Source organism: Cyanistes caeruleus, chromosome 2 (assembly GCF_971803275.1).
Source record: "Cyanistes caeruleus chromosome 2, bCyaCae1.hap1.1, whole genome shotgun sequence".
NCBI classification, from domain to species: domain Eukaryota; kingdom Metazoa; phylum Chordata; class Aves; order Passeriformes; family Paridae; genus Cyanistes; species Cyanistes caeruleus.
In genome coordinates this window covers 120,762,816-120,784,225 of record NC_141702.1, presented here as the reverse complement: position 1 = coordinate 120,784,225, position 21,410 = coordinate 120,762,816, and the positions used below count along the sequence as shown (strand labels likewise).

The 21,410-nt window shown below is 53.8% G+C and overlaps 2 protein-coding genes across 51 annotated transcripts in view; both read left to right on the top strand.

The window, feature by feature from the left end:
- The window catches only part of CFAP61 (cilia and flagella associated protein 61), a 95,131-nt gene that overhangs the window by 68,300 nt on the left and 5,421 nt on the right, over nt 1-21,410 (top strand). For 30 of the 50 annotated variants that reach the window (XM_086879355.1, XM_086879363.1, XM_086879365.1 and 27 more), the window contains 3 exons: nt 10,686-10,776; nt 13,152-13,287; nt 20,941-21,126. In XM_086879355.1, the coding sequence (XP_086735481.1) occupies nt 10,686-10,776; nt 13,152-13,287; nt 20,941-21,047 (334 nt within the window). In that variant the 3' untranslated portion in view covers nt 21,048-21,126. Of the gene's footprint in view, nt 1-10,685; nt 10,777-13,151; nt 13,288-20,940; nt 21,127-21,410 lie in introns of those variants that run through there. The other 20 variants (XM_086879367.1, XM_086879371.1, XM_086879376.1 and 17 more) reach the window with 2 other exon arrangements.
- INSM1 (INSM transcriptional repressor 1) lies at nt 15,251-17,332 on the top strand. Its single transcript, XM_086875203.1, has one exon. It carries the CDS (start codon nt 15,251-15,253, stop codon nt 16,586-16,588), a length of 1,338 nt encoding a protein of 445 aa, XP_086731329.1. The 3' UTR covers nt 16,589-17,332.

The following is a 21,410-nucleotide window of genomic DNA, read 5'->3' as shown; positions in this document are numbered from 1 at the left end:
ACAAATGATCAGTTTTTATTGTGATACAAAGCTGACAGTGGTGTCTGAATCATTTCCAGGTTTGATTTTGTTCTATTTACAAGTGATTAGAAGAAAGGCAGAAATGGTAGCCAAATTTTCAGATTAAACATTATTTAGGTAACAGTTTGTAAAAGTTGGTTGTGAAGGGTGTGCTGTGGTCCAGAAGATGCTGGTGAATTATTGCTGCCAAAGGGCTTGATTACCATTTCTAGCAAATGTTGGGGCTGTTTTGCAAGCGAGGAAAGGGGCACAGCAGAAGTGAAGTTCACCTGAACAGCCCTCTGCCAGTGAGTGTTCCAGAGGGTGACACAAGTGCAGGAGAGATGGGCTGAGACAGAAGGTGATTCCATCTCCTTGTCACAGCTCAGGGTGATCAGACACCTGGAGCTCTGGAAGAACTCCCTAGTCAGGCTGTGGCCAGGTGCCATCAGCCCTTTCCTGGGGCACTACAGGTTGTGAGCTCACCTTCTCTGTGAACCACACTGAGCTGCGGTCAGGGCACCTTGCTAAATGCACCAGCAAGTTTCACACCAGTAGCAGCATCTGGAGGAATAAATCATCCTGCTTTGGGATTTCAGCCTGCAGCACAGATAGCAGTATTTTCCTGACCTTGACCAAAGGATCACTGGTGCTGCACAGAGGGACACCACGTATCAGGGCCTCATCACATCCCTTCAGCTCTCCTTAATTAGGGATGATGAACCAATTTTGGACTTGTCTTTTACAGCCTTTAGACTGTGATGTTGTTTGGGACCTTTTGCCTCATTATTTTATCTTACCTCTCATTAGCCTGTGGCAGAATTCCTGAATTACAGTTGCCAGGTTTTTCTTATCTGGCTGTTTTATTGCCTCCAGTCGTTTTCAGTCTTCTTTCTACCTTATCTTTAGATAGGTTTGTTCCTTCTCTCCTTGCTCTTTGGTCATATGAATGAAATCCCATATGTTGCTCTGCAGCAGTGAACATATGCTGCTCTTTAATCCACTTTCACACACACACACACACACAGAGCTTGGTGTTCCTGTTACACATGTCCATCCTGTGAGGAGGGAGCACTCTCCAGCAGGTGTAACAGGTAAACTGCCTGGCATCCCCATGGAGCATCCTGGAACACAGCAAGCTGGCACAGGAATTTGCTGCTTTCAGGAGGATGTGGAGCAGCAGAGGAAGGCTGGCAGTGTGTAACATATTCTCGTAATACATCACATCTACATCCCCACAGTACAGTGTCACATAAAATGCACATACATGTGCGTGCAGGGTGCAATAGACACTGTTAAAAGCAAGCCATGAGAAGACTGTTAGAAAACCATTTCACTGAAAAATGGTTCAGCATCTCTTGTGAGTTGTCCCGAGACTTCCATGTAGAGAAAAAGTGGTTGGCTTTTGGTGCAGAATAGGAAAATGCATTCACTGATTTCTGTGTGTGTGATAAAAGAACAACTGTTTGGGCCTTGTTCATGTGGTCTGTAAGGATCCCACATGAGTACAAACCTGATGTTAGGACTGAGTTCCTCTCTTTGACTTTCAAAACCTTCTTTTTAAACTAGTATGTTACGCTTGCATCCACGTCTATTGGTAAGATGTGAAGTGCCCTTAGTGAAAAGAAAATATAGACTGTGAAAATGTGGTGTGCTAGTTAAGCTTGTAAACTTGATAGTTTGAAACATCTGTTCCCCTCCTCTCTTCTTTATGCCTCTCTTTTGGGAAGAGCCTTCCTACGAGGAAAGAAAGTGCAGTGTTTTAATCTTTTGGTCTGCATTTAGATTTCCCAGCATGGCATCTCGTTCCAGGAATGGACACAGTGGAACAGCTGTCACCTGGGAGCTAATTTATTTCTGTGTAGCATGCAAATTATCTTTTAAATAATTAGAGACTTCACCTAGCAGTGAATTTCCTCACTGATTTGTGTTCAGTGTAAGAGCTGAAAGTTAGCCCCATGGTACCGGATTTCCTGGCCAGAATGTGCCAGAGCCATTCTCAAATTAGCTTTAACAACAGGCCCCCGAGATCCAGCAAACTTGACAAAGTCACCCCTTCCTGTCGTGTGCCCAGAGCCACAGCTAATGGGAATAACAACATTTCCTTTTGTCTGGAGAAAAGTTCCATTGATTTGGGTACGAGTTCGGTGGGGTTAAGAGCTGCAGGACCTGACCCACAACCAAAGGAAGCATTGCTGCTCTGCCCCAGTAGCTGGGCTGTCAGAGGAGGTGGAGCAGTGGGCACACATTGCCCTCCCTCCCTGTTGCCTCGTGCCATGCAGTGGGTGCTCTCCCTGCACCTGGGCCTGCAGCCAGTGAGCAGAGGGGCCTGACACTGCAGTTCTTCTGTGCCAGGCCAGGAAAAAACGGAGGAGCCAAAGACTCGTCACCTGTGAGTTGAAGGGCATTACTCACTGGATTTGGAATCCACTTCAGGAAGGAGTTTCTGCAATTTTTATTCATTTCCCATCAGGCTGCATCTCAAAAAGTCAACTAGAATTTGAGTCCCCAAGAGCAAGGCTCTGTCTTGTGGAGAGTCTTCTCCTGAAGGAAAAAGGAAGCAAATTCCAGTGGTGTGCCCTGAAGGGATGTACAGCCCATGCTGTACGCCATGCTCCTACCCACCCTCGCTTGCTGAAAGGCCTTCAGATTATTTCCATCATTACTGCCCTAGCAGCAGATAAAAGAGAGGGGTGGGGAGAAAGGTCTGAAGCTTTTTTCTTTCCTTTTTAAGTTTATAGATTTACTGGTCATGAGTCCTCCACACTGCTTCCCAGAGGAGGAATGCAACCAGCCAGTGACCCCCTTTTGTGTCCTCTTGCGCTGATGGCAGCTGCAAGGCAGTTGCCAAGTTATGGAACATCTCCTCTGGGCAGTGGAATCTCCCTCTGCTGCAGCTTAAGTACAAACCAGATAATTAGAGGGGTCTCCTGATACTTGGCAACCAAACGAATGCTCACTGGCATCATGCCTTTAATATGAGGTAGAAGTGCTTGATGTAAGCTTCATTTGGCATTAATGAAAATCAAATCTAACATAAATGCATAAAAATCTGACCCACTAGTTTCTGAAATACTTAAGGAGCCCATTTTGCAAATGAGGTGTGAGAGGCTTTTACTTGGGCTTTTGTAATTGTGTATTAATGAGCCCATTGTGAGCCAGGAGCTGCAGAAGTCGCTGGCTGTGTCTCAGTGGTGGGGCAGTGGCAGCACGGGCAGGGGCGCGGGGTCAGGCCTGGGGAGCAGTGCACAAAGGCAGGGCACGTTTTAATGAGGGAGCAGCACACAAACCTCACAGGCACTGGCATCCAGGCAGTGTTATTTGTCATTTTTTGTTTCAATTGCTTTGTTTCCAGCATTTTAAGGACTCGTCAAACTGGACAATTTGCTTGCTCTGCAAGGGGTCTTGGGCACCGTGAGTAGGGAGAAGCCCCCAGAAGACGTGACCGGAGCTTTTTGGCAAGGAGTTGGGAGAGTGGGTTTTATGGCAGCGCTTGTGCGTGGGACAAAGAGCACAGGGGGTTTAGGTGAATTGCAGTCACAAAGGAATGTTTTTCCCAGTGCCAGAATGCAGGTAGGATTCAGTGTTCACTGAGGAAGGGAACAGGCAGTCCAGGCATGGATCTGTGGAGGTCCATGCCAGGTGGCTCCCGGCGCACGTGCCTGTGTGCTGCTGTCCAGCAGCTGGGCACCCTGAAGAAAATCACACCAAGTGGCACCAGGTACTGACAGCCCATAGAGCACGAGGCTGCCAAACATGCAGCAGGAATATGTGAAAGGAGTCAGGCTCCCTTTCCTGACAGGCTTTGGAAATTCCGCCCAGACGCTGTAAACATGGATAACAGCGCCGGATGTTTCCTTGGCTGCTCTCTTCAAACCCTTTTATTTTCACATTGGATTTTCATGTTGGCTGTACAAGCTAAATGCTCGAAAGCACTTTGAGCTGCATGAACAACATTCACTTATTTTGAAGTAACCATTTAGGTTTTTCCACTGAAGTTCAATTCCCACATCCTGGTGCTGTTAACATCAGGCTGAAGGTGATCTGTTAAGCAGTGTCGTTCAGTGAGACTGTTAAGCAGAAACACCACACCGGACTGTTTATTGACTCAAGGCTAATAAAGCTCACAATGTAACAGATGCATTAAGGAAAAGAAGAACATTTTGTGTTTTCAGCATTACTGTTAAAAGGTAGCGAGAACTTCATTGCTTACAGGCTGGATAATCAGTGATTATTTAAACATGAAATGTATGCTACATAGAAAAGCTGGTTTTAACCCAGGCCTTGTGAAATGAGGAGTGGTTGTTTGTTAAGAGGAGCACTAGAATGCCCCGCTGCTGTCTGGAATCTGCTGGATCCCACACCATTAGCACACTGGGATTACATGTGAGGGATTCCACCTTAGGCTTTTTTTCATCAGGCAGACGGTGAGACGTTTTTTCAGCAGAGTTAAAAAAGACCAGAAAGGAACTGTAGCAGGTAGTGAGCATGACTGAGAGGGACTAGTGCTGCTCTGTACGTTCTGCAGCCTAATTAGTGGGAAATGAGTGCTTTTCCTGAAGAGAGAGACAGGGTGAGGGAAGAGGAAGATGTTGAAGGGATATCAAAGCACTAACGGCTTTCTGGCTCCCAGAATTAGCTGTGTGCCGCTAACCCCGCGCTGCGCCGGTACAGCTGCACTTCCAGAGCAAATCGATACAAATGGCTGCAGATTTCCAGATATTAATGTAGTTTTAAAGGAGCAGCTAACTCACCAATGAACAGACATGTTACTAAGAAACCCCACGTTCAAATTAGTAAGTTAAAGCTTGTCGGCTGAGCACTGCCACATTAATTTGCAGCTGAACCTCGCTGATTCGTATTAGTACTTATGCAAACCATTATGAATGATTGAACTCTGAATCCATAAACAATTGCAGAAAAGCAATCATACCCCTGCACACAACCTGTTTGATGATTCTGTGCCTCGGGTTTAATTTCCTTTAAATTGTTTTCCATAATACATTATGTGTGAAACGGTACTATGTGAAAAAGTCTGATTTCAGGGTCAGCCACAAAGTGCTCATAGAGAGAGCACAGACAGCAGTGCTTCTGTGCCAGCTTTAAAGAGGACAGAGGATAGAAAGTTCAGAGAGCAGTTCAGTGACAGTCACTAGAACACAACTGCTGTGATCTACTGAGGTGTCTAAACCTCACCAAATGCCAGTGCTGAAATCACAGAGTCTCTCCTGAGGACACTTAGGAGAACAGGAAAGGGCTGCATTATCTCAAAACCAGCATCTGCTTTCTGAAGGTGCCTCTGGGTACAGTGCTGTAACATTTCCAGGATATTAAAACTGCAGCAAACAGAGCTGATTTATCAGTCGTGATGGATGACTGGTGTGTTGGAAGGGATGATGCTGGTGAGTGCTGCAGTGTCACCCCCTGACATCGGCAGGTCCCTGCAGCAGCCCTGGGGGAGCCAGCAGGAGCAGCACCACCCTCTGTGAGGCCTGGAGTCTAGTGGCCATTTTTACAGAACAAGAATTGTAGGAGCAGTTGTCCTTTGCTCTGGTTTGCCATTGCAGCCGTGTTCAAAAGGGGATCATAAACCACGAGGTTTAAACCAGTCATCTTCCAAAGACAAGACACTGCAGGCTCTGTGAGAAGAGGTAAAAAAGCACAGCCTTCCTGTCCAGGGTTTGCTTCTCAAAAGGGACAAAAGAAATGTCAGCTTGTGAATCTGTGAGCACTGTTGTGACTTTGTGAACTGTTTAGTGGATTCACTCAGAGATTTGTTGTCTATAAGGCTGTTTTATTTCACTTCACCAATTACCAGGTCAGAGCAGTATCAGAGTCCTGGATCACTGAATTTAACAGAAGATATTCAGACACCTGGACAAGCAGGTGTTCAGGGAGCAGAACTGCAGAGCAAGGACATAAAGACCCTTTTTGCTACAAACAGGCTGTTGGTTCACATTTGCTGTTCAGCAGTTGTAGGTGAATGTTAAGAAATTGCAGGTCAGGGAATATGTTATGTCCTTTGTGCAGAAGAACAATGCTGTCAGGTGGTGCTCTAGGGGATTTTACACAAACTGGTCTTGCTTTTTACCTATGTGAACAAGCTGTCTTTTGAAATTATCGGTCAGATGAATGCAGGAAATGCTCTTTCATTTATATTGTCTTTAAATTAACACACTATTATTCCTGGTCCAGCTCTCCAAGGTATATCAGGAAATATTTTGTATCTTTTGCTGGTATTACCATATCTTCATAATTAAGAGTCTTAAAGACATGCATATATTGTTGTCAAAACAACACATTTTGAATTTTCCTGGCAAGATGAGACGTTCCATCTTGTGTGCTTGTGTCAGAGAAAAGACTTTTGTTCATCTGCAAGCTGTGGTTGGGGAGTATTATCAGGATGGCCTGAAAATTAAAATTGCATTGCATCCCATCCCTCCACAATACTTTACTCTTCCCACTCTTGAGAAGCGGAAGTCCCTGTGTAGGCACTCCTGGCATAATTGTGTTCCACTTGAGCCCATGTCAGCTGAATGGCTTCCATCTCCTCTGTGCCTGTTGTGCTGGGGTGATTCCTGGGATGTGTGAGCAGCAGCCTTTCTCTGCCTGGCTGGGCTCTCAGCACTGGAGGGTTTGGCCATCGTGTGCCAAAGGCACCGCTGAGACTCGGCTTCCACAGTCCAGCAGAGCCATCCACACGTGCTGGAGAATGACTTTGTATGTCTTGAGGTCTGAGGATTTGAGAAGGGACAGAGTGGCTTCTGGGTGTAGCTGGTACATCCTGGAGAATTTTGCATTTCAAGCATTACATTTCTTCTTAGAAAAGAAATTTCAACCTAGGAAAGTGCACATCTGTCTTAAAAATTCCCCACATTGTACAAAGCTCAGGAAGCTACAGAGAGGGAAGGAGATTCTCCACTCCTCACAGATTACCAGGAGCTTAGGTTGATCAGTGACTGTGCTTGTATTGTGTGCTAAAAGCCATGGTGCTTGTACTAAAAGCTGCTCAGTGTGTGCTCACAGTGCTGGTGCTGAGGACACAGCCAGCACCAGAGGGCCTCCGGGCTTAGTGGCACCGAGGGCACGGCACTGGTGACTCGTGCATGGCTTTGGGAAGAAACAAAGGGGATTTCAGGAGATCTGTATTCAGGATTGCTTACAGACGTCTACTGAGAGCTGCAGACTCGACCCACATCATAAGCTGAGTCTCTGAACTTCCCCTGAGCATGTGCGTGTTGGTGGAAGAGCAGGGGTAGGAGGGATGTGAGGAGTCCAATTTGGGCTTGTTGTGTCTGTGCAAGTTCTGAGCAGTGTAAGAACAGCCACAGCCACATCATCCTCCCAGCCCGTGGTCCCTGCCGGTCTGCAGAGGGGTTTTTCAAAGGCACCATCACAGGGTGCCACCTGCCCTTTGAGCAGTGGAAAATCAATCCTCTCCTGATCCCAGCCTCCTTGCGGCGAGAAGGCACCAGAGCACCAGCACAGCTCAGGGATCAGAGCTGGTCCCTGGAACTGACCCTAGAGCAGAGGAGCACAGGGCATTGGGCATGGACAAACTCCCCTGAAGGCAGGAGATGTACCACAGAGCTGAAATTACTCATCTCTTTTTTTATCTTTATAACTTGCTTTTTGTTTTGTCCTTGTACAAAACAAGGGTGTTACTCTGAAGGTTTTTCATTCGGTTTTTAAGATTTTCTGGCTTCACACCTTGCTGCCAGTGCTATACCCCGTGCCACCAGACCTGACTCAGATGGCAGCTCAGTGTTGGGTCCTTGCTGCCAGGACATAGAACCACATTCCACAGGGACAGAGGCTTTTTATCCAAACGTGGTGCAAGGGAAATGGAGGGTAACTCTAGGCAGCTCTCAAATGGACAGCCATGTGTGTGCTCCATTTTTGCTTGCTAGCAGTGCCCAGCTCTGTCCATTTTATTTATTTTTATTTCTTGCAAAGGGAAGGATTCTGTGCAGGACACCACTAACTATTTGCTTCCTCCTTGCCTCTCATCTATTGTAGGCTACACAAGTGAGGCAGGACAGACTTGAAATCTTGTTTGCCAATGACAGGTGAGACCAGCTCCTTAGCAGTGTGAAGGATGTTGTTCATTGTCTTCTGCAGGAGCCCATTCCATCCCAGCCAGCCTTCCCACAGTGGCTGCCACTGCCATGAAGGCTGTTCCAGCAGGGATCCCCGCTAGGAAGTGACCAAGTTTGCACACCCCTTCTGCTGCTGGCAGACACTGTCATCTTGCACATATTTAGCCTGATCACCCTGGCAGGTTATGAAAGACTAAATGGTGCAAACACATGTGGCAGATGCCGTTCTTGTGATGGCAGAGGAGCGCTGAGCCCCTGTTGGGAGCGTGCCAGCTCCGTCTCGTACACTGAAGAGCTTTATACTTTGAAGCCTTCCACGGCTTGCCCTGAGGGACTGCTGCTGAAGTGGTAATAAAATTCAGAATGAGCCTCAGAAAGTCAACTTGTTGGTTTCAAATGGGGTTTTTCATTATTAAGCTTCCCTTTAGCAGCCATATGTAGAGCTGCTCTGTCAAAAATACCATGTTCCCCCGGAGAAAGGTGATTTGAACTGAAAAGATAAATGGAAGCACAGAGCCGGCAAAGAAAGTGAATTGCTTGTGTGAGCTGAATCTCCAAATGGCCCTTGGTGTTCTTCAGGTGAAGGGAAGTGAAGGAAGTCTGGGAGTAAATGTTGGTTACTAGGAGCTCTTTCTGGCAGTCTATCTAGAAAATATGGGCAAGGCATTCTCTGCTCCCAAAACCAGGCATTTTATTGGCATTAAAGATTCCAAACTGAGTGGCACATTTCAGGTTTTGAGCTCCAAATCTGTGGATATTGACAGGAACAGTAAAGCTGTGGTTATAGATGGAGCATTCAGGAATATGTAGTGCCCCTGAAACATTTATAAAGAGCATTAAGTGCAACAGCTTGGTGAGGCAGGTGAGCCCCTTAACTGAGGTAAGGCAGTTGAGGCTGCACCTCAGCTGAGAGAGGAAATCATCTGCTCAGGGTTGTAGTTAAAATTAAGATGCCAGCTTGAAGGCAAAACATTTGGCCGGTGGAACACAGCTTTTACCACAGCATATCAGGAAAGACAGAGTCCTTAATTACCTTAATGTATTCTTGTTTAACGCTTCCCTTCCTCTCTCTTTGCTGTTTATTATCGACAGTGAGTTGAAGGTTTGTGTTGGGCGGGGTTTTTCTTCTGAAATTGAAGGGGTTTAAAATATTATGGGATACTGTGTTTTTCTCCGGCTCTCTGCACACCGTTGGGGTGTGCAGTTACTGAAACAAGGATCCTTAACACTGAGCTCATCCTTTCTAACCGGCATACCTGAATGAGCAGGCAAGCGTCAGTCCCAGTAGCTCCTGGGCTGGGCACTTGCTACAGCAAGGATGTGGTGCTTGGAATGGTGTCCATAAATATTTATACTGTGAAAAGGTGTGTGGGAGACAGCCCCAGCCAGCCTGGCATGCAGAGGGGAATGGGGTGCCGAGGCAGAGAGGGGCCAAGCACGTGGACATCCAGCCGAGCTCTGCCGGGTGCACAGAGCATTTCAATGGGTGTGAATGGAGAACTGAGGTGTCTTTCAGAGCAGGAGGGGGAAATCCTGCCCCTGGACATGGAGGAAGTAAAATCTGCAGAGAGGAAACTGCACGTTAGTTCTCTGTGGACAGGTATCTCAGGATGATTAAATCTGTGGAGCGTGTTTAAGTTGCCTTATGCAGGTGCTCACTTAAAGGCCCCACAGCTGAAGCAGGTGAGAAAGTTGCTGTGCTCCTGAGGGCAGTGCCAGGGTCCTGCTGCCACTCCCAAGGTGTGAGTGTTGGTGGCAAGCACACAAATGCCCCCCTCTCCCAAGCTCCCGGGTGAGCCTGCTGACATCTGCTCGGTCATTACGGGGATGAGCGGGGGCACCTCCTGACCGCAGCGAGCATTAGCAAGAATTACACTCCCAGCATCTCACCCGAGCTGGAAAAATTATCTTTCATTATAAAGAGAAGTAAATTACAGCTTTGTAATCTGGCTGCCCTCAGTTACATTTACAGCCAGGAGGTTCTACAGGGAGCAGAGTCCTCTGCATCTTTTCCTTCCTGTTTCATGGAAGAATGCTGCTGTGAATGCTGTCACTGAAAGAAAAAGTTACAAGAGCTTCCTCCTCAAATCGGTTCTATTTAGCTTCGTCACACTAGTGCAAAGAACATATTGCAGCGCTGTGGTGGCCTGTTTTTCTGGCTTTTATTAATCCAGAAACCTTAATGATGAACAACATTTGTGTCATTGTCTACACAAATTTAATTTGTTTATGCAGCAGTTCAGTTAATCCTGCAATCTGCTTTTCTCAAATGAGGACAGATAATGGAGACACCGTTCTTTACAGGTCTTCAGGCTTTTAAATTCTGATAAAATCAGGATTCTTCACTGGGTCTTGCCACAGCTCTGAATTAAGCCACTTTAAATGTAATTACTGAAGCTGGCTGTACATCAGGAACATCCATTAAAAGAATTGATTGACCATGCTGTTACAAGGAGGCATTTTATGAACAAACGATCACAAGGGGTCCAGAACTGTAATTTATAAAGGCAAAAAAGCAGGTAAATACTTTATTAGTGGTTAATGAGAGGTTCACAAGATAACTAAATTTCTTCTTTTTTTCCCCAGCTACTTCAGGGAACCTTGGTCCATGGCCATCTATCACGATCGGTTTATTGATCTGCAGAAGGAACTGCGCCAAACCCTGATGTCAGAACAGGTAAGAAGAACGACTGGCGAGTGCATTTTATTATTTAGGTAATTTGTTAGTGTTGTTCACTTTGGTTTCTTCTCCCATCTTTATCCTGAAGCTTTATGTTTCTGTTTACCTCTCTCTTCGGGGAAGCCTGAGCAGCACTGTGTACCTCACAGAGGGGGTCACCACGTACAGCACAGTGTTGAGTTTTCTTGTTTGGGCATATTCTCAAATCTGCCAGAAGAACTTGAACTCACTCTATTGTCCTTCACTGCATTTTTGCATTATAGCTGCAATTTAGTACAAGTACCCAGTGGAATCTGGAGCCTGGCTTGTTCATGTGTTCCCTTGGGTTTAGGAGTGTTCCCTAATAGGAACACGCTGTGGGCCATCCTACACCTGTCTCAGCTGAGCCTGTGGGTAGATTTTTCACCACCTACCCACAGGGCATGGCTTTTGTAATCCAAAGGGTGAAAGCAACTGGCTTTTTCAGTGATAAGTGGATTTCCTGAATAAGGGTGAAATTAAAATGTTTGCTAATGCTGTGTATAGCTTTGGCCCTAGCACCACAGACAGAGGCATAAAGGCTCAGCAGCCTGGAACTGCCTGCCCAAAATCCAAAGTCACTGTGCTCCATGGGGAGAACTAATGGGGTTCAGCAGCCCCCAGAGCTGCCTCCCTCACACCCTGAGCAACTTCTGGCTGATCCCAAGCCGAGTTTGTGGTATGATCTCGGTTCCAACCCACTACCTGGGATCAGCTCACCCTGCCCCTGCTCACACTGCTGCTGCCTTTGTTTAACCCCATGTGGTTCCAGATGGTGGCACTGGGTTTTAAACATGCGCTCCTGGAGTTTTTTACTGTGTGGAAAACAAACAGAATTGCGTGTAGATGGAGGCAGGGTGGCGGGAGGAAGGGAGAGAGGTTATGGAGCCCCTGGCCCACCCATCTCCAGGGCCCTACGCTGCCACATCCTGGCTGCAGCCACGGGTGCTCAGCCCTACCTCCTCCCTGAAGGGCTCAGAGCAATTTGCCTCCTGTTGTCCTGACCCAGAAAGGGCCTTGGTGCACTTTAATTTGGGGTCTCTTGGAAGACATCTGCAAAGGAGCTTACAAAATTAAGTTCTGTGCAGAATGAGTGGCCTGATTTGAAGTGTTTTTCTTGCCATCATTCAAACTTTTTTCTCATGCTGTAAGTTGGAACAACCTGAGTGAGAGGGGAATTTGTGCCCTAAAAATGAAGGACTCACTTGCCTTACCGTGTCTTTGTGGCAGCAGTCCTGACACAGCCAGTCTCCCTGCATGGACTGGGAGCAGCTCTGTGCGAGTCAGGATTGTTCCTATGGACACAGGTGACAGTTATCTGCATTTGAATGAAAATTTGGCATTTTGCACTTTTATATTTTTTTCACGGTGATTTTGACTGTATTTACTAAAAATTATTTTAACTGTATTTGCAAAATGTCACCTTTTATGTTTTCATTGGGTGTCACTTCTGTGCACGTTGCCAGATCCACAGTAGGTACCATGTGCTCATGCAGTGCCTCTTAAATGCCTCAGGACTGGCTGTATTTCTATTTGAACTAAGAGACCTACTATCTTTGCCTCTTGTTGCCCATATTCTAGCTCATTTCAGCATGCAGAAAAATTACTAATGAAGTGTAAAAATGAAGGGAAGAGATGCTTAAGAGCTGTGGGTGTAAGCACAGAGAAGTCAGATATTTCCGGTTAGTTTGCAGAGATAGTGGGAATCAGTGTCCTGCAAACAGGGGTAGTATTTACAGCAATGTTTGCTAATGGAAGCACTAACCGCATAGAGAAGCCGGTTCTGTTCTGGGGCCGGGGCCCCTGCGTTTAGCCCGTGTTGGAATTGTCACCCGAGGCTGCCGTGGCTCCGGCGGGGCCGCTGGCGCGGGCCGTGTTTACCCCTCGGGGATCGCAGCCTTGTGTTCGCTCCGGCGGTGCAAACATGCAGATGGCAGGGCTGGGGCTGCACCTCCATCAGCTGCTGGATGCTGCCGCACGCCGGGGGCACACGAGCCGTGCCAGACCTCCCGGAACAGCGCTCGGCGTCCGGCAGGGTAATGGATGGCCTGCTGCTCCGGCTGCAGCTGGGCCGCGCCGGGGCTCGCTGAAAAGCCACGGTAAATACCGGCCAGGGAGCGGGGGAATTCCTCTGGCGAGACCCCTCTGGCAGGCCGTGTCGGGACAGCCGGGGGCTCCGCACGGGCTCGTTCCGCACAGCCCTCGCACCCGCGGCACGTCGTGAGGGAGGCAGAGGCCAACAAGCCACCGCTGTGAGGCCTCTCCGTGCCCCGGTGCCCCCGTGTCCCGGCCCCGACGTGTTTCCAGAGCCCGCTGCCCCGTTCCGTGCCCTGTCTGACCGCTCTGTCCCGCAGGTGGCCGGCCAGCGCCCCGAGCACAAAGCGGGCCCAAAGCCGGCATTCCGGGAGCCCGTCCTGCGCTACCTGCGCCAGCACCGCGCCCAGCTGCCCATGTACGGCCCGACCGACCTCTACACACTGCCGGCTGCAGGTAAGAGACACGGCGGGGCGGCCTCGGGCCTCGGCCGCAGCCGGGCCTGCGCGTCCCGGGGCGGAACCGTGCACTGAGGAGGGGTCTCGGTACGGAACTCCGGAGTGAGGAGGGGTCTCGGTACGGAACCGTGCGGTGAGGAGGGGTCTCGGTGTGGAACCGTGCACTGAGGAGGGGTCTCGGTGCGGAACCGTACACTGAGGAGGGGTCTCGGTGCGGAACCGTGCGGTGAGGAGGGGTCTCGGTGTGGAGCCGTGCGGTGAGGAGGGGTCTCGGTGTGGAACTCCGGAGTGAGAAGGGGTCTCGGTGTGGAACCGTGCAGTGCAGGGGGGTCTCGGTGCACAGCCCGGCACTGAGGAGGGGTCTCGGTGCACAGCCCGGCACTGAGGAGGGGTCTCGGTGCACAGCCCCGCACTGAGGAGGGGTCCCGGTGCACAGCCCCGCACTGAGGAGGGGTCTCGGTGCTCAGCCCCGCACTGAGGAGGGGTCCCGGTGCACAGCCCCGCACTGAGGAGGGGTCTCGGTGCACAGCCCCGCACTGAGGAGGGGTCTCGGTGCACAGCCCCGCACTGAGGAGGGGTCTCGGTGCACAGCCCCGCAGTGCAGGGGGGTCTCGGTGCACAGCCCCGCACTGAGGAGGGGTCTCGGTGCACAGCCCCGCACTGAGGAGGGGTCTCGGTGCACAGCCCCGCACTGAGGAGGGGTCTCGGTGCTCAGCCCCGCACTGAGGAGGGGTCTCGGTGCACAGCCCCGGCGGGGGGGCGGCGGCGCGTGCCCGCGGGCCCGCAGCTGTATGCTAATGCCCCGCGGCCCCGCCCCGCCGCACGCCTGTCCCAGCGGGCGGGCGGGGCGGCCCCTCGACCCCCCTCCGCCGCTCGGCCCGGCCCGGCGGGGGGGTGTCCGGGGGAGCGGCGGCCCCCGGCGCCCCCCGCTCGCCGCCCTTTGTGCCGAGGGTCGCGCAGCTTTATGCTAATGGCGCGCACAAAGGCGCGCGCGGGGGGGCCCCGCTCGCTCGCGTGCCGCCCGCGTGCCCCGCGCCCCCCACAAAGGGCCCGGGGGGGCGGGAGGCGCTGCCCGCGCGCGCCCCGCTCCCGCCACCTGCGGGCGGCCCCGCGAGCCCCCGCGCGCCGCCGCGGACAAAGGGCCGCGGCCCGGGGCCGGCCCCGCCGCGGCTGCACCTGCCGCATCCTCGGGGCTTGGGCCGTGCTTGCCGAGACACCGACCGCGGGGAGCGGGGGCGCGGGGAGCGGGCACCCCCTCTGCCCGACGCGCAGCGTTTGGGGCTGAAACCGAGCGCCGCCGTCGCCGTCCCTCGCCTGTTCCGGGAACCGGGCCGGACCCGTTAGGGTTAGAGCTAAGAGTAACAGGTTCGGTTACCACCGGGCCGGGGCTGTCGCTCCGCCGGCTCCGACCCCGCAGTAGCGCGGAGCCGTTCCGTTCGCAGGGTTACCGGGCTCGGCCGGGCCCCGATGACCCGTTCGTTATTTCTCCCGCTCGGACAAACCCGTCGCTGGCCACCTGCTGCCGCCGCTGGGCATCACCCCCGGCGGGCAGCACCGCTCCCCTCTGTGCCGCCGCCGTCACAAGCGCCACTTTCGCGTCCTCCTGCGCCGAGCTCCCCTCTCCCCGCACCCCGGGTGCCGGCCGCCCCCGCGAGCAGTGCGGCCGCCGGGAGCGGACGGTGCTCCGTGCCGAGCCCCGCGGCCCCGCTGCCCGCCCCGCTGCCGGCGCGGGGGCGGCACACAAAGGCCGCGCGTGCCGGGCGGGCGCGGGGGCGGGGCCGGGCGTGTGCCGGTCCGGGCTCAGGTGCGGCCGCGCCGCCGCCGCCGCCGCTGATTGGCCCGTCCCGCCGCCGCCGGCCCGAACAATGGCCCCGGCCCGCTTAAAGGCGGCGGCCGCCGCGCCGCGGGCAGAGCGAGGAGCCCTCCGTCGCGGCCGCCGCCGGCCCGGAGCCGGCGCGAAGATGCCCCGGGGCTTCCTGGTGAAGCGCAGCCGGCGGCCCACCCCCGTGTCCTACCGGGCGCGCTGCTGCCGCGAGGCCGCCGCCGGCCCGCCGCTCCCAGCCGGCGCCGCCCCGCCGCCCGCCTGCCCCGCCGCGCCGCCGCCCCCGCCGCGGGACTCGCCGCCGCCGGTGCCGTTCGGGACGCCCGATGCCGCCGTGCAGGCGCTGTACAGCCCCACGCGGCCCGTCAGCAGGGACAAGTACCTGGAGCGCGGCTTCAGCCTGGGCTCGCCCGTCTCGGCCGAGTCCTTCCCCGCGCCGGCCGTGCCCGGCACCATGGACCCGATCCTCTTCGCCCCGGCTGACCTCAAGCTCTGGGCCGCCGCTGGCCACGCCGAGCCGCCCGCCGCCCACCCCGGCCCCGGCGGAGCCCCCGCGCCGCCCGCCCCGGCCGCGCCGCCGGCCTCGGGCCGCCCGCTGCCCGCCAAGCGCCCGCCGGGCGCGTCCGAAGCCGGGCGGCAGAAGGCTCCGTCGAGCAAGAAGACGAAGGCGATCCGCAAGCTGACCTTCGAGGACGAAGTGACCACCTCTCCCGTGCTGGGGCTGCGCATCAAGGAGGGTCCGGTGGAGGCGCCGGCCAAGGCACGGGGCGGCTGCGCCCGTCCGCTGGGCGAGTTCATCTGCCAGCTCTGCAAGGAGGAGTACGGGGACCCCTTCGCGCTGGCGCAGCATCGCTGCTCCCGTATCGTCCGGGTGGAGTACCGCTGCCCCGAGTGCGACAAGGTCTTCTCCTGCCCCGCCAACCTCGCCTCCCACCGGCGCTGGCACAAACCGCGTCCCCCCGCTACCAAGAGCGGCCCCGAGGCGGGCCGGGCGCCGGCCCCGGGCTCGGCCCCGGCGGAGGAGACGCCGAAGGAGGCGAGCGGCGGCAGCGGCAGCGAGCGGGACACACCGAGCCCTGGCGGAGCCTCGGAGGCCGGCTCCGAGGAGGGGCTCTTCGAGTGTCCCCGCTGCGCCAAGCGGTTCCGCCGGCAAGCCTACCTGCGCAAGCACCTGCTGGGGCACGCCGCACCGGCACCCGCACCGGCCCCGGCACCCGCACCGGCCCCGGAGCCCAGCGCCGAGGAGCTGCCTGCCGCCGAGTGCCGCCTCTGCCCCGTCTGTGGGGAGACCTTCCCCAGCAAGAGCAGCCAGGAGCGGCACCTGCGCCTCCTGCACGCCGCCCAGGTCTTCCCCTGCAAGTACTGCCCGGCCACCTTCTACAGCTCTCCCGGCCTCACCCGGCACATCAACAAGTGCCACCCCTCGGAGAACCGGCAGGTCATCCTGCTCCAGGTGCCGCTGCGCCCCGCCTGCTGAGCCGCCCGTGCCTTCCCCGCCGCCCCGCGCCGCTCCCCCGGGGCAGCCACACGATTAGCTTTAATATGGCTTGTGACCTGCTGGAATCTGGCTTTACACTTACCTTCCCGGGGTCTCTCTCTTCTTTTTCTTTTTTGTTTGTTTTGTTTTTTTTGGTTTTTTTGTTTTGTTTTTTTAAAATTTTGTTTCTTCGCTCTGGTTTTTATCGATGTGAACAGATCAAACTGCTCGAGAGAAACGAGCGTTTCCTTTAGTGTAGCCACAAATGCCTTGACTCTGCTGTTGATGGTCTCCAGAAAATGCTGTAGAAACTGCCTTAACTGTGACATGCCAACTTTCTGTTCGTTTTGCCCTAAGGTAGCTCATGCGTTGTCTATCTGTATATGTTGGTTTGAGTAATTATGTTATTTATTCGTTATTTATTTATATTAATTATGAAGATTGATATTATTTGATTGCAGATATTCTAAAGTGCTTTTTTTGTCTCCCCACCTGCCATTTCACTGTGCGTTTTAGAAGATCTTTTTTTCTTAAGAGATCTGCTAAAAAGGTTTTAACTTTTATACCTAGAATAACACATGATCTTAACCATTTTATCCTGTGCAACCAACAGCTCTTACTTTTAGATGCAATCTCTTTTTCTACACACATTATTTTCTTAACTGTTAGCTATTTATAGAGTGCTTCGATAGAACTGTTTCAACTGTATAATTATTTACTATTCAAATAAAATATTTTCAAATTCAAGCGTGCCCCCACCTCTTGTGCTTCTCCCTGCCGGGCTGGCCCTGGGGGCTCGGGGGGGCTGGCACCCGGCTCCGCACTGCAGCTGGCAGGGTGCCTCCGTAGGCACCAGCCTGCCCTGCGCCGCTTGACAAGATTAATTAAAAAGGAATTAAAGGGAGGAGAAGAGCAGGGTGCGGCGTGGCTGCTCGGGGGGAAGGCTGCCCTCGGAGCAAAAAGGGGTCCCCTGGCCGTGGGCTGGAGCCCCAGCCCGGCACTGGGCACAGCCTGCCCTGTGCTCTGCTGCTGGCGAGAGCTGCCAGGGACCTTCCCTGGAAGGTGTTGCAGGGAAAGCTCAAGGAGAGGCAGCACCTGTAAGCGGAGAGCTGGTAGAAATCCCTGCCTGGGAGGGCTGTGCTGTTTGCTGGGTGGCTGCTGCCTGTGCTTGGCGCTGAGGTGTGGGGCTCAGCAGAGCAGCAGCATCCTGCTTTGGCTGTCGGCTGTGAGCCTGGTGCAAGGAAGGACAGGCATTTCTCTGTTTCCTGGTAGGGCTGGAGCCAGCTCCTGCCTGGTCCTTGTGCCCTGCAGTGGGGTTTCTGCAGCATCCTTAACATCAATAACTGTATATAGATATGTGTGTATCTGTGCAGATAGATCCATCTCCAGGGCTCGTGTTTGTATGTGGGGATCTGATGGGTTTGGTCAGAATTGTAGTAGAATCTGTGTAAGCGGGGATGGCGTGTGCTGGGTTTGTGAAACCCCTCTCACAGATAGGTGTTGTGTGCACCTGTATAATCCTCCCCCTTTGCCAGCAGGAGCAGGGACGGAGCCAACTTCATGGCATGCAAATCTGCTTGGCAGTCCCAAGAGCAAATCCCTGCTCCCAAACTCTGGTGTATGATGGGCCAGGGGGCTGTGAGGGCTTGGTGTGAGCATAGAGGCTGCTCTGTCTTGGGGTAGCAATGCCTTTGAGGCTTTGGCTCCCTGGAAGAGGTTTCCAGCCTGTTTCTGCCATCTCCTCTCACCTAAAGGCTCCTAACCCTGATTCACTGTGGGAAGGGCAGGTGGTAGAGCTTCCTGGAGAAAAGTTTCCCAGGAACTGGCTGAGTATTCTATGATAAAGCAAAGTTTGTAGAGAGAGAACGTCTTCCTAGAGAAAGCTTTGGTTTTTTTCCTTCTTCCATCAGGATGAACAGTACCAGTGTATGGGTATGCTCCTGGTGTCTTGACTCCTAGGAAACAAAACTGGCAGTGCCAGGGCTGACTTCAGGCATAGGCAGAGCTGTGGTTGTAGCTGTAAATCGATACACTGGAAAGGAGCACAGTCGGAGAGACACAGGCAGCAAAGCCTGCCCGGCAAGAGGTTCAGTTTTGCCTTTCCTGGCTTCCCTGGCCTTGGAAAGCCCCAGATCCTGGGTTGTCGCAGACGGTGTCGCAGCTGTCTTTGGAACAGGCTTTCCACTCCCTGAGGGGACTTTGCCAGCTCATGTGGCCGTCCTCTGGGGCCACTGGACACCATTTCCAGAGCTGTGCCCGCCACATCCTCTGGAGAAGCCTAATGGCTCCATCCACTGTCACAGCAGTGTCCCTGCTGAAATCCGTGCTCAAAGCCTGTGGCGCCAACAGGACACAAAATGACAGCTCCATACCGCTGTCCATTTCCTAACAGTCAAATAAATCCACGTCTGTCCTGCTAAGAACCAGTTGGAATTTGTGGGGGCCCGAATTCCCCAGGATTTTTGAACTGTCTTGGTAACCAGGCACCGACTATTGCGTCTCCTGCTGAGCAGAAAGGGTGATCGGTGGAGACTCCTGTGTTGGGGAGGAGTAAGGGTGGCGTACACTGGAAATGGCTCTGTTCACAAACATCCTGTAAAAGGGGCGTCATTTGCTTTTGGCATCCCTGGGCTGCAGCAGCTTGGGCAGGGCTGCTGTGCCTTTGTGTCTGCAGCCTTTCTCCCTCGTCTGCACCGCAGGGTGCTTGTGAGGGGCAGCCCTGACTGCCCGAGGGGTTTCTGGAGAGGTTCCTTGTGAGGGTGAGACTGCCTGAGGGGTTCTGCAGGGAGCCATCAGCATCACCCTTTTGCATCTCTTGCCAGCTGGCAGTAAAGGGCATTGCAGATGCCGGGACAGATCACAAAGCCTCCCGCTCACACCAGCATCCTTCGGACAGCATTTTGGGGGTGGATCTGTCCCTGCCGCTTAGCGGTTCCTGCCTTGCACCATCCCACTGCCCGGGCCCCCGGCACCGGGCCGCTGCTGGGCTCTGTCTCCTGCTCTGCGTCGGTGGAGCCCAAGCCCAGGTGTGGCTGTCCCGGGGGCCGAGCAGCGCGGCTGAAGCCGGGGTGCTCTCAGTAGCAGCCCCTGGGAATGCAGGTGTTGCCTGGTGGGTGCCAGGTCCTGGCAGCACGGCCGGCCAGCGCTGCGCAAACAAAGCCTCCTGCTGTCAGCCAAGAAATCAATCGCTGATGGCTCTCGGTGCATCCAGCGGGAGCAGGTTTGGGCACCATGGAGAACACTGATCCTGCCCCGAGCGTGATGCAGTGGAGGTGGCTGGCACACAGGCTGCTCACGCTCTGTGCGTTCGGGCAGAGGGGTTTGCCCGCTGTGCCGGAGCCTTCCTCCTCTCTGAGCACACCGAGAGCCAAACGTGTGGTCTGGGACCGAGTGTTGTGAGCACAGGGAAAGGAACTGGGAGATGAGATAGAGGAACCTGCCGGCTCCTGAGAAATGCAGCACGGACACCATCCCTGCCCCAGAGCTCAGAGCTGCTGGGGAGCTGGGGCCAGCTGCTCCTGTCCACAGGGGAAGGCTGGCTGGAGGCTGCTTGTTCCCGGGGGAGGTTTTTACAAGTTCTGGTACCAACACCACGGTCCCTTGCAGCCATCAGTGCGGTAAGGCATTTGTCAGCTGCCTCGCTGGATGGGCTCGCTGGGAAACACAGCTGCGCTCAGCTCAAGGTTTTGGGGGGCCCTGCCCAGCACCTCCCGTCTGTTTTTAGGGTGGGCAGCTGGGAGGTATCCATGGGATTGGGGCAAGCCTAGAACCGGGACAAAGATGGGTTTTTGCCTGGGATTTCAGACTCTTCCTCACACAACACAAGGCTGTTTAAAAAGGGCATTGCTGTTGATGAGCTGGGGAACGGCTGGTGGAGTCACGGATGTTTCTCTGGGGCGTGCAGTGCCTGCAGGGTGCCACAGGGCGCTGTGGTTTGCTGCTGCTAACACACCCCCATCGCTCCCGGGTCAGTGTGTTTTGGGCTGGGTGGGACAGCAGTTCCCTGAAGCACCCGGGCAGCTCCCCTCGGTGAAGGATCCAGGTGTGCAGGTACATCCTGCATGTGGCATTAAACACCTCAGATCCTTCCATGCGGGGAAGAAGCCTCATTAGGGCTATAAATGTTTTTATATTATATAATATATGATGGTTCATATACAGTCCACATAACAGAGGTCTGCCTCTGGCAACATTTGATGCATCGATCATTGAGATGGGACACGCCAAGCGTGGGCTGTCCTGTGGTACCGGCTCCACACCAGGCACCACCAGGCTCGGTTCTTACCTGTGCCATCGGGTGCAGGTGCTGGGCTGCCCGCAGAGCTGCTCTGACCGTGCTGTTTTCTCCTCAGCAGGCAGCCAGGGACCGAGGCCGGGCAGAGCCGGGCACAGCGGCAGCAGCGGGAGCCCCGCGGCGGCACAGGGACCCTCCCAGGAGCGCATCCTCCCGACACGGTAATTGGGATTTGCAGCGGCCAGGGCTGCTTAAACCACCTGTTCCTCTCAGAAATAAACCGCTCTTTTAAAGGTCTAATAAAGTCCCCTGGCAGCTCTGGAGGCGAGGGCATGCAGAGCCCAGCTCCTGTGCTGTGCTGCTCTGCTGAGGCTTTCCAGCCTCCCTTAGGGAATGGGGGAGTGACGGGGAGGATTTAACCAGAGCAGAGGCTCTGCTGCTGTGGGCACTGGGCTGGGGGAGAGAGGGAGCATGGCTCAGCTGCAGGTTAAAACAGTTCTGCTTTCTCAGGGTATGGGGCCGTGGTGTGTTTATTGGCTCATTTTACAGTGTTTTAGAGGGAAATTGCCTGTAGTGCAATACCAGTTC

Bases quoted from the DNA above. Each gene is read 5' to 3' on its own strand.
- INSM1 (XM_086875203.1), top strand. From the start codon at position 15,251: ATGCCCCGGGGCTTCCTGGTGAAGCGCAGCCGGCGGCCCACCCCCGTG.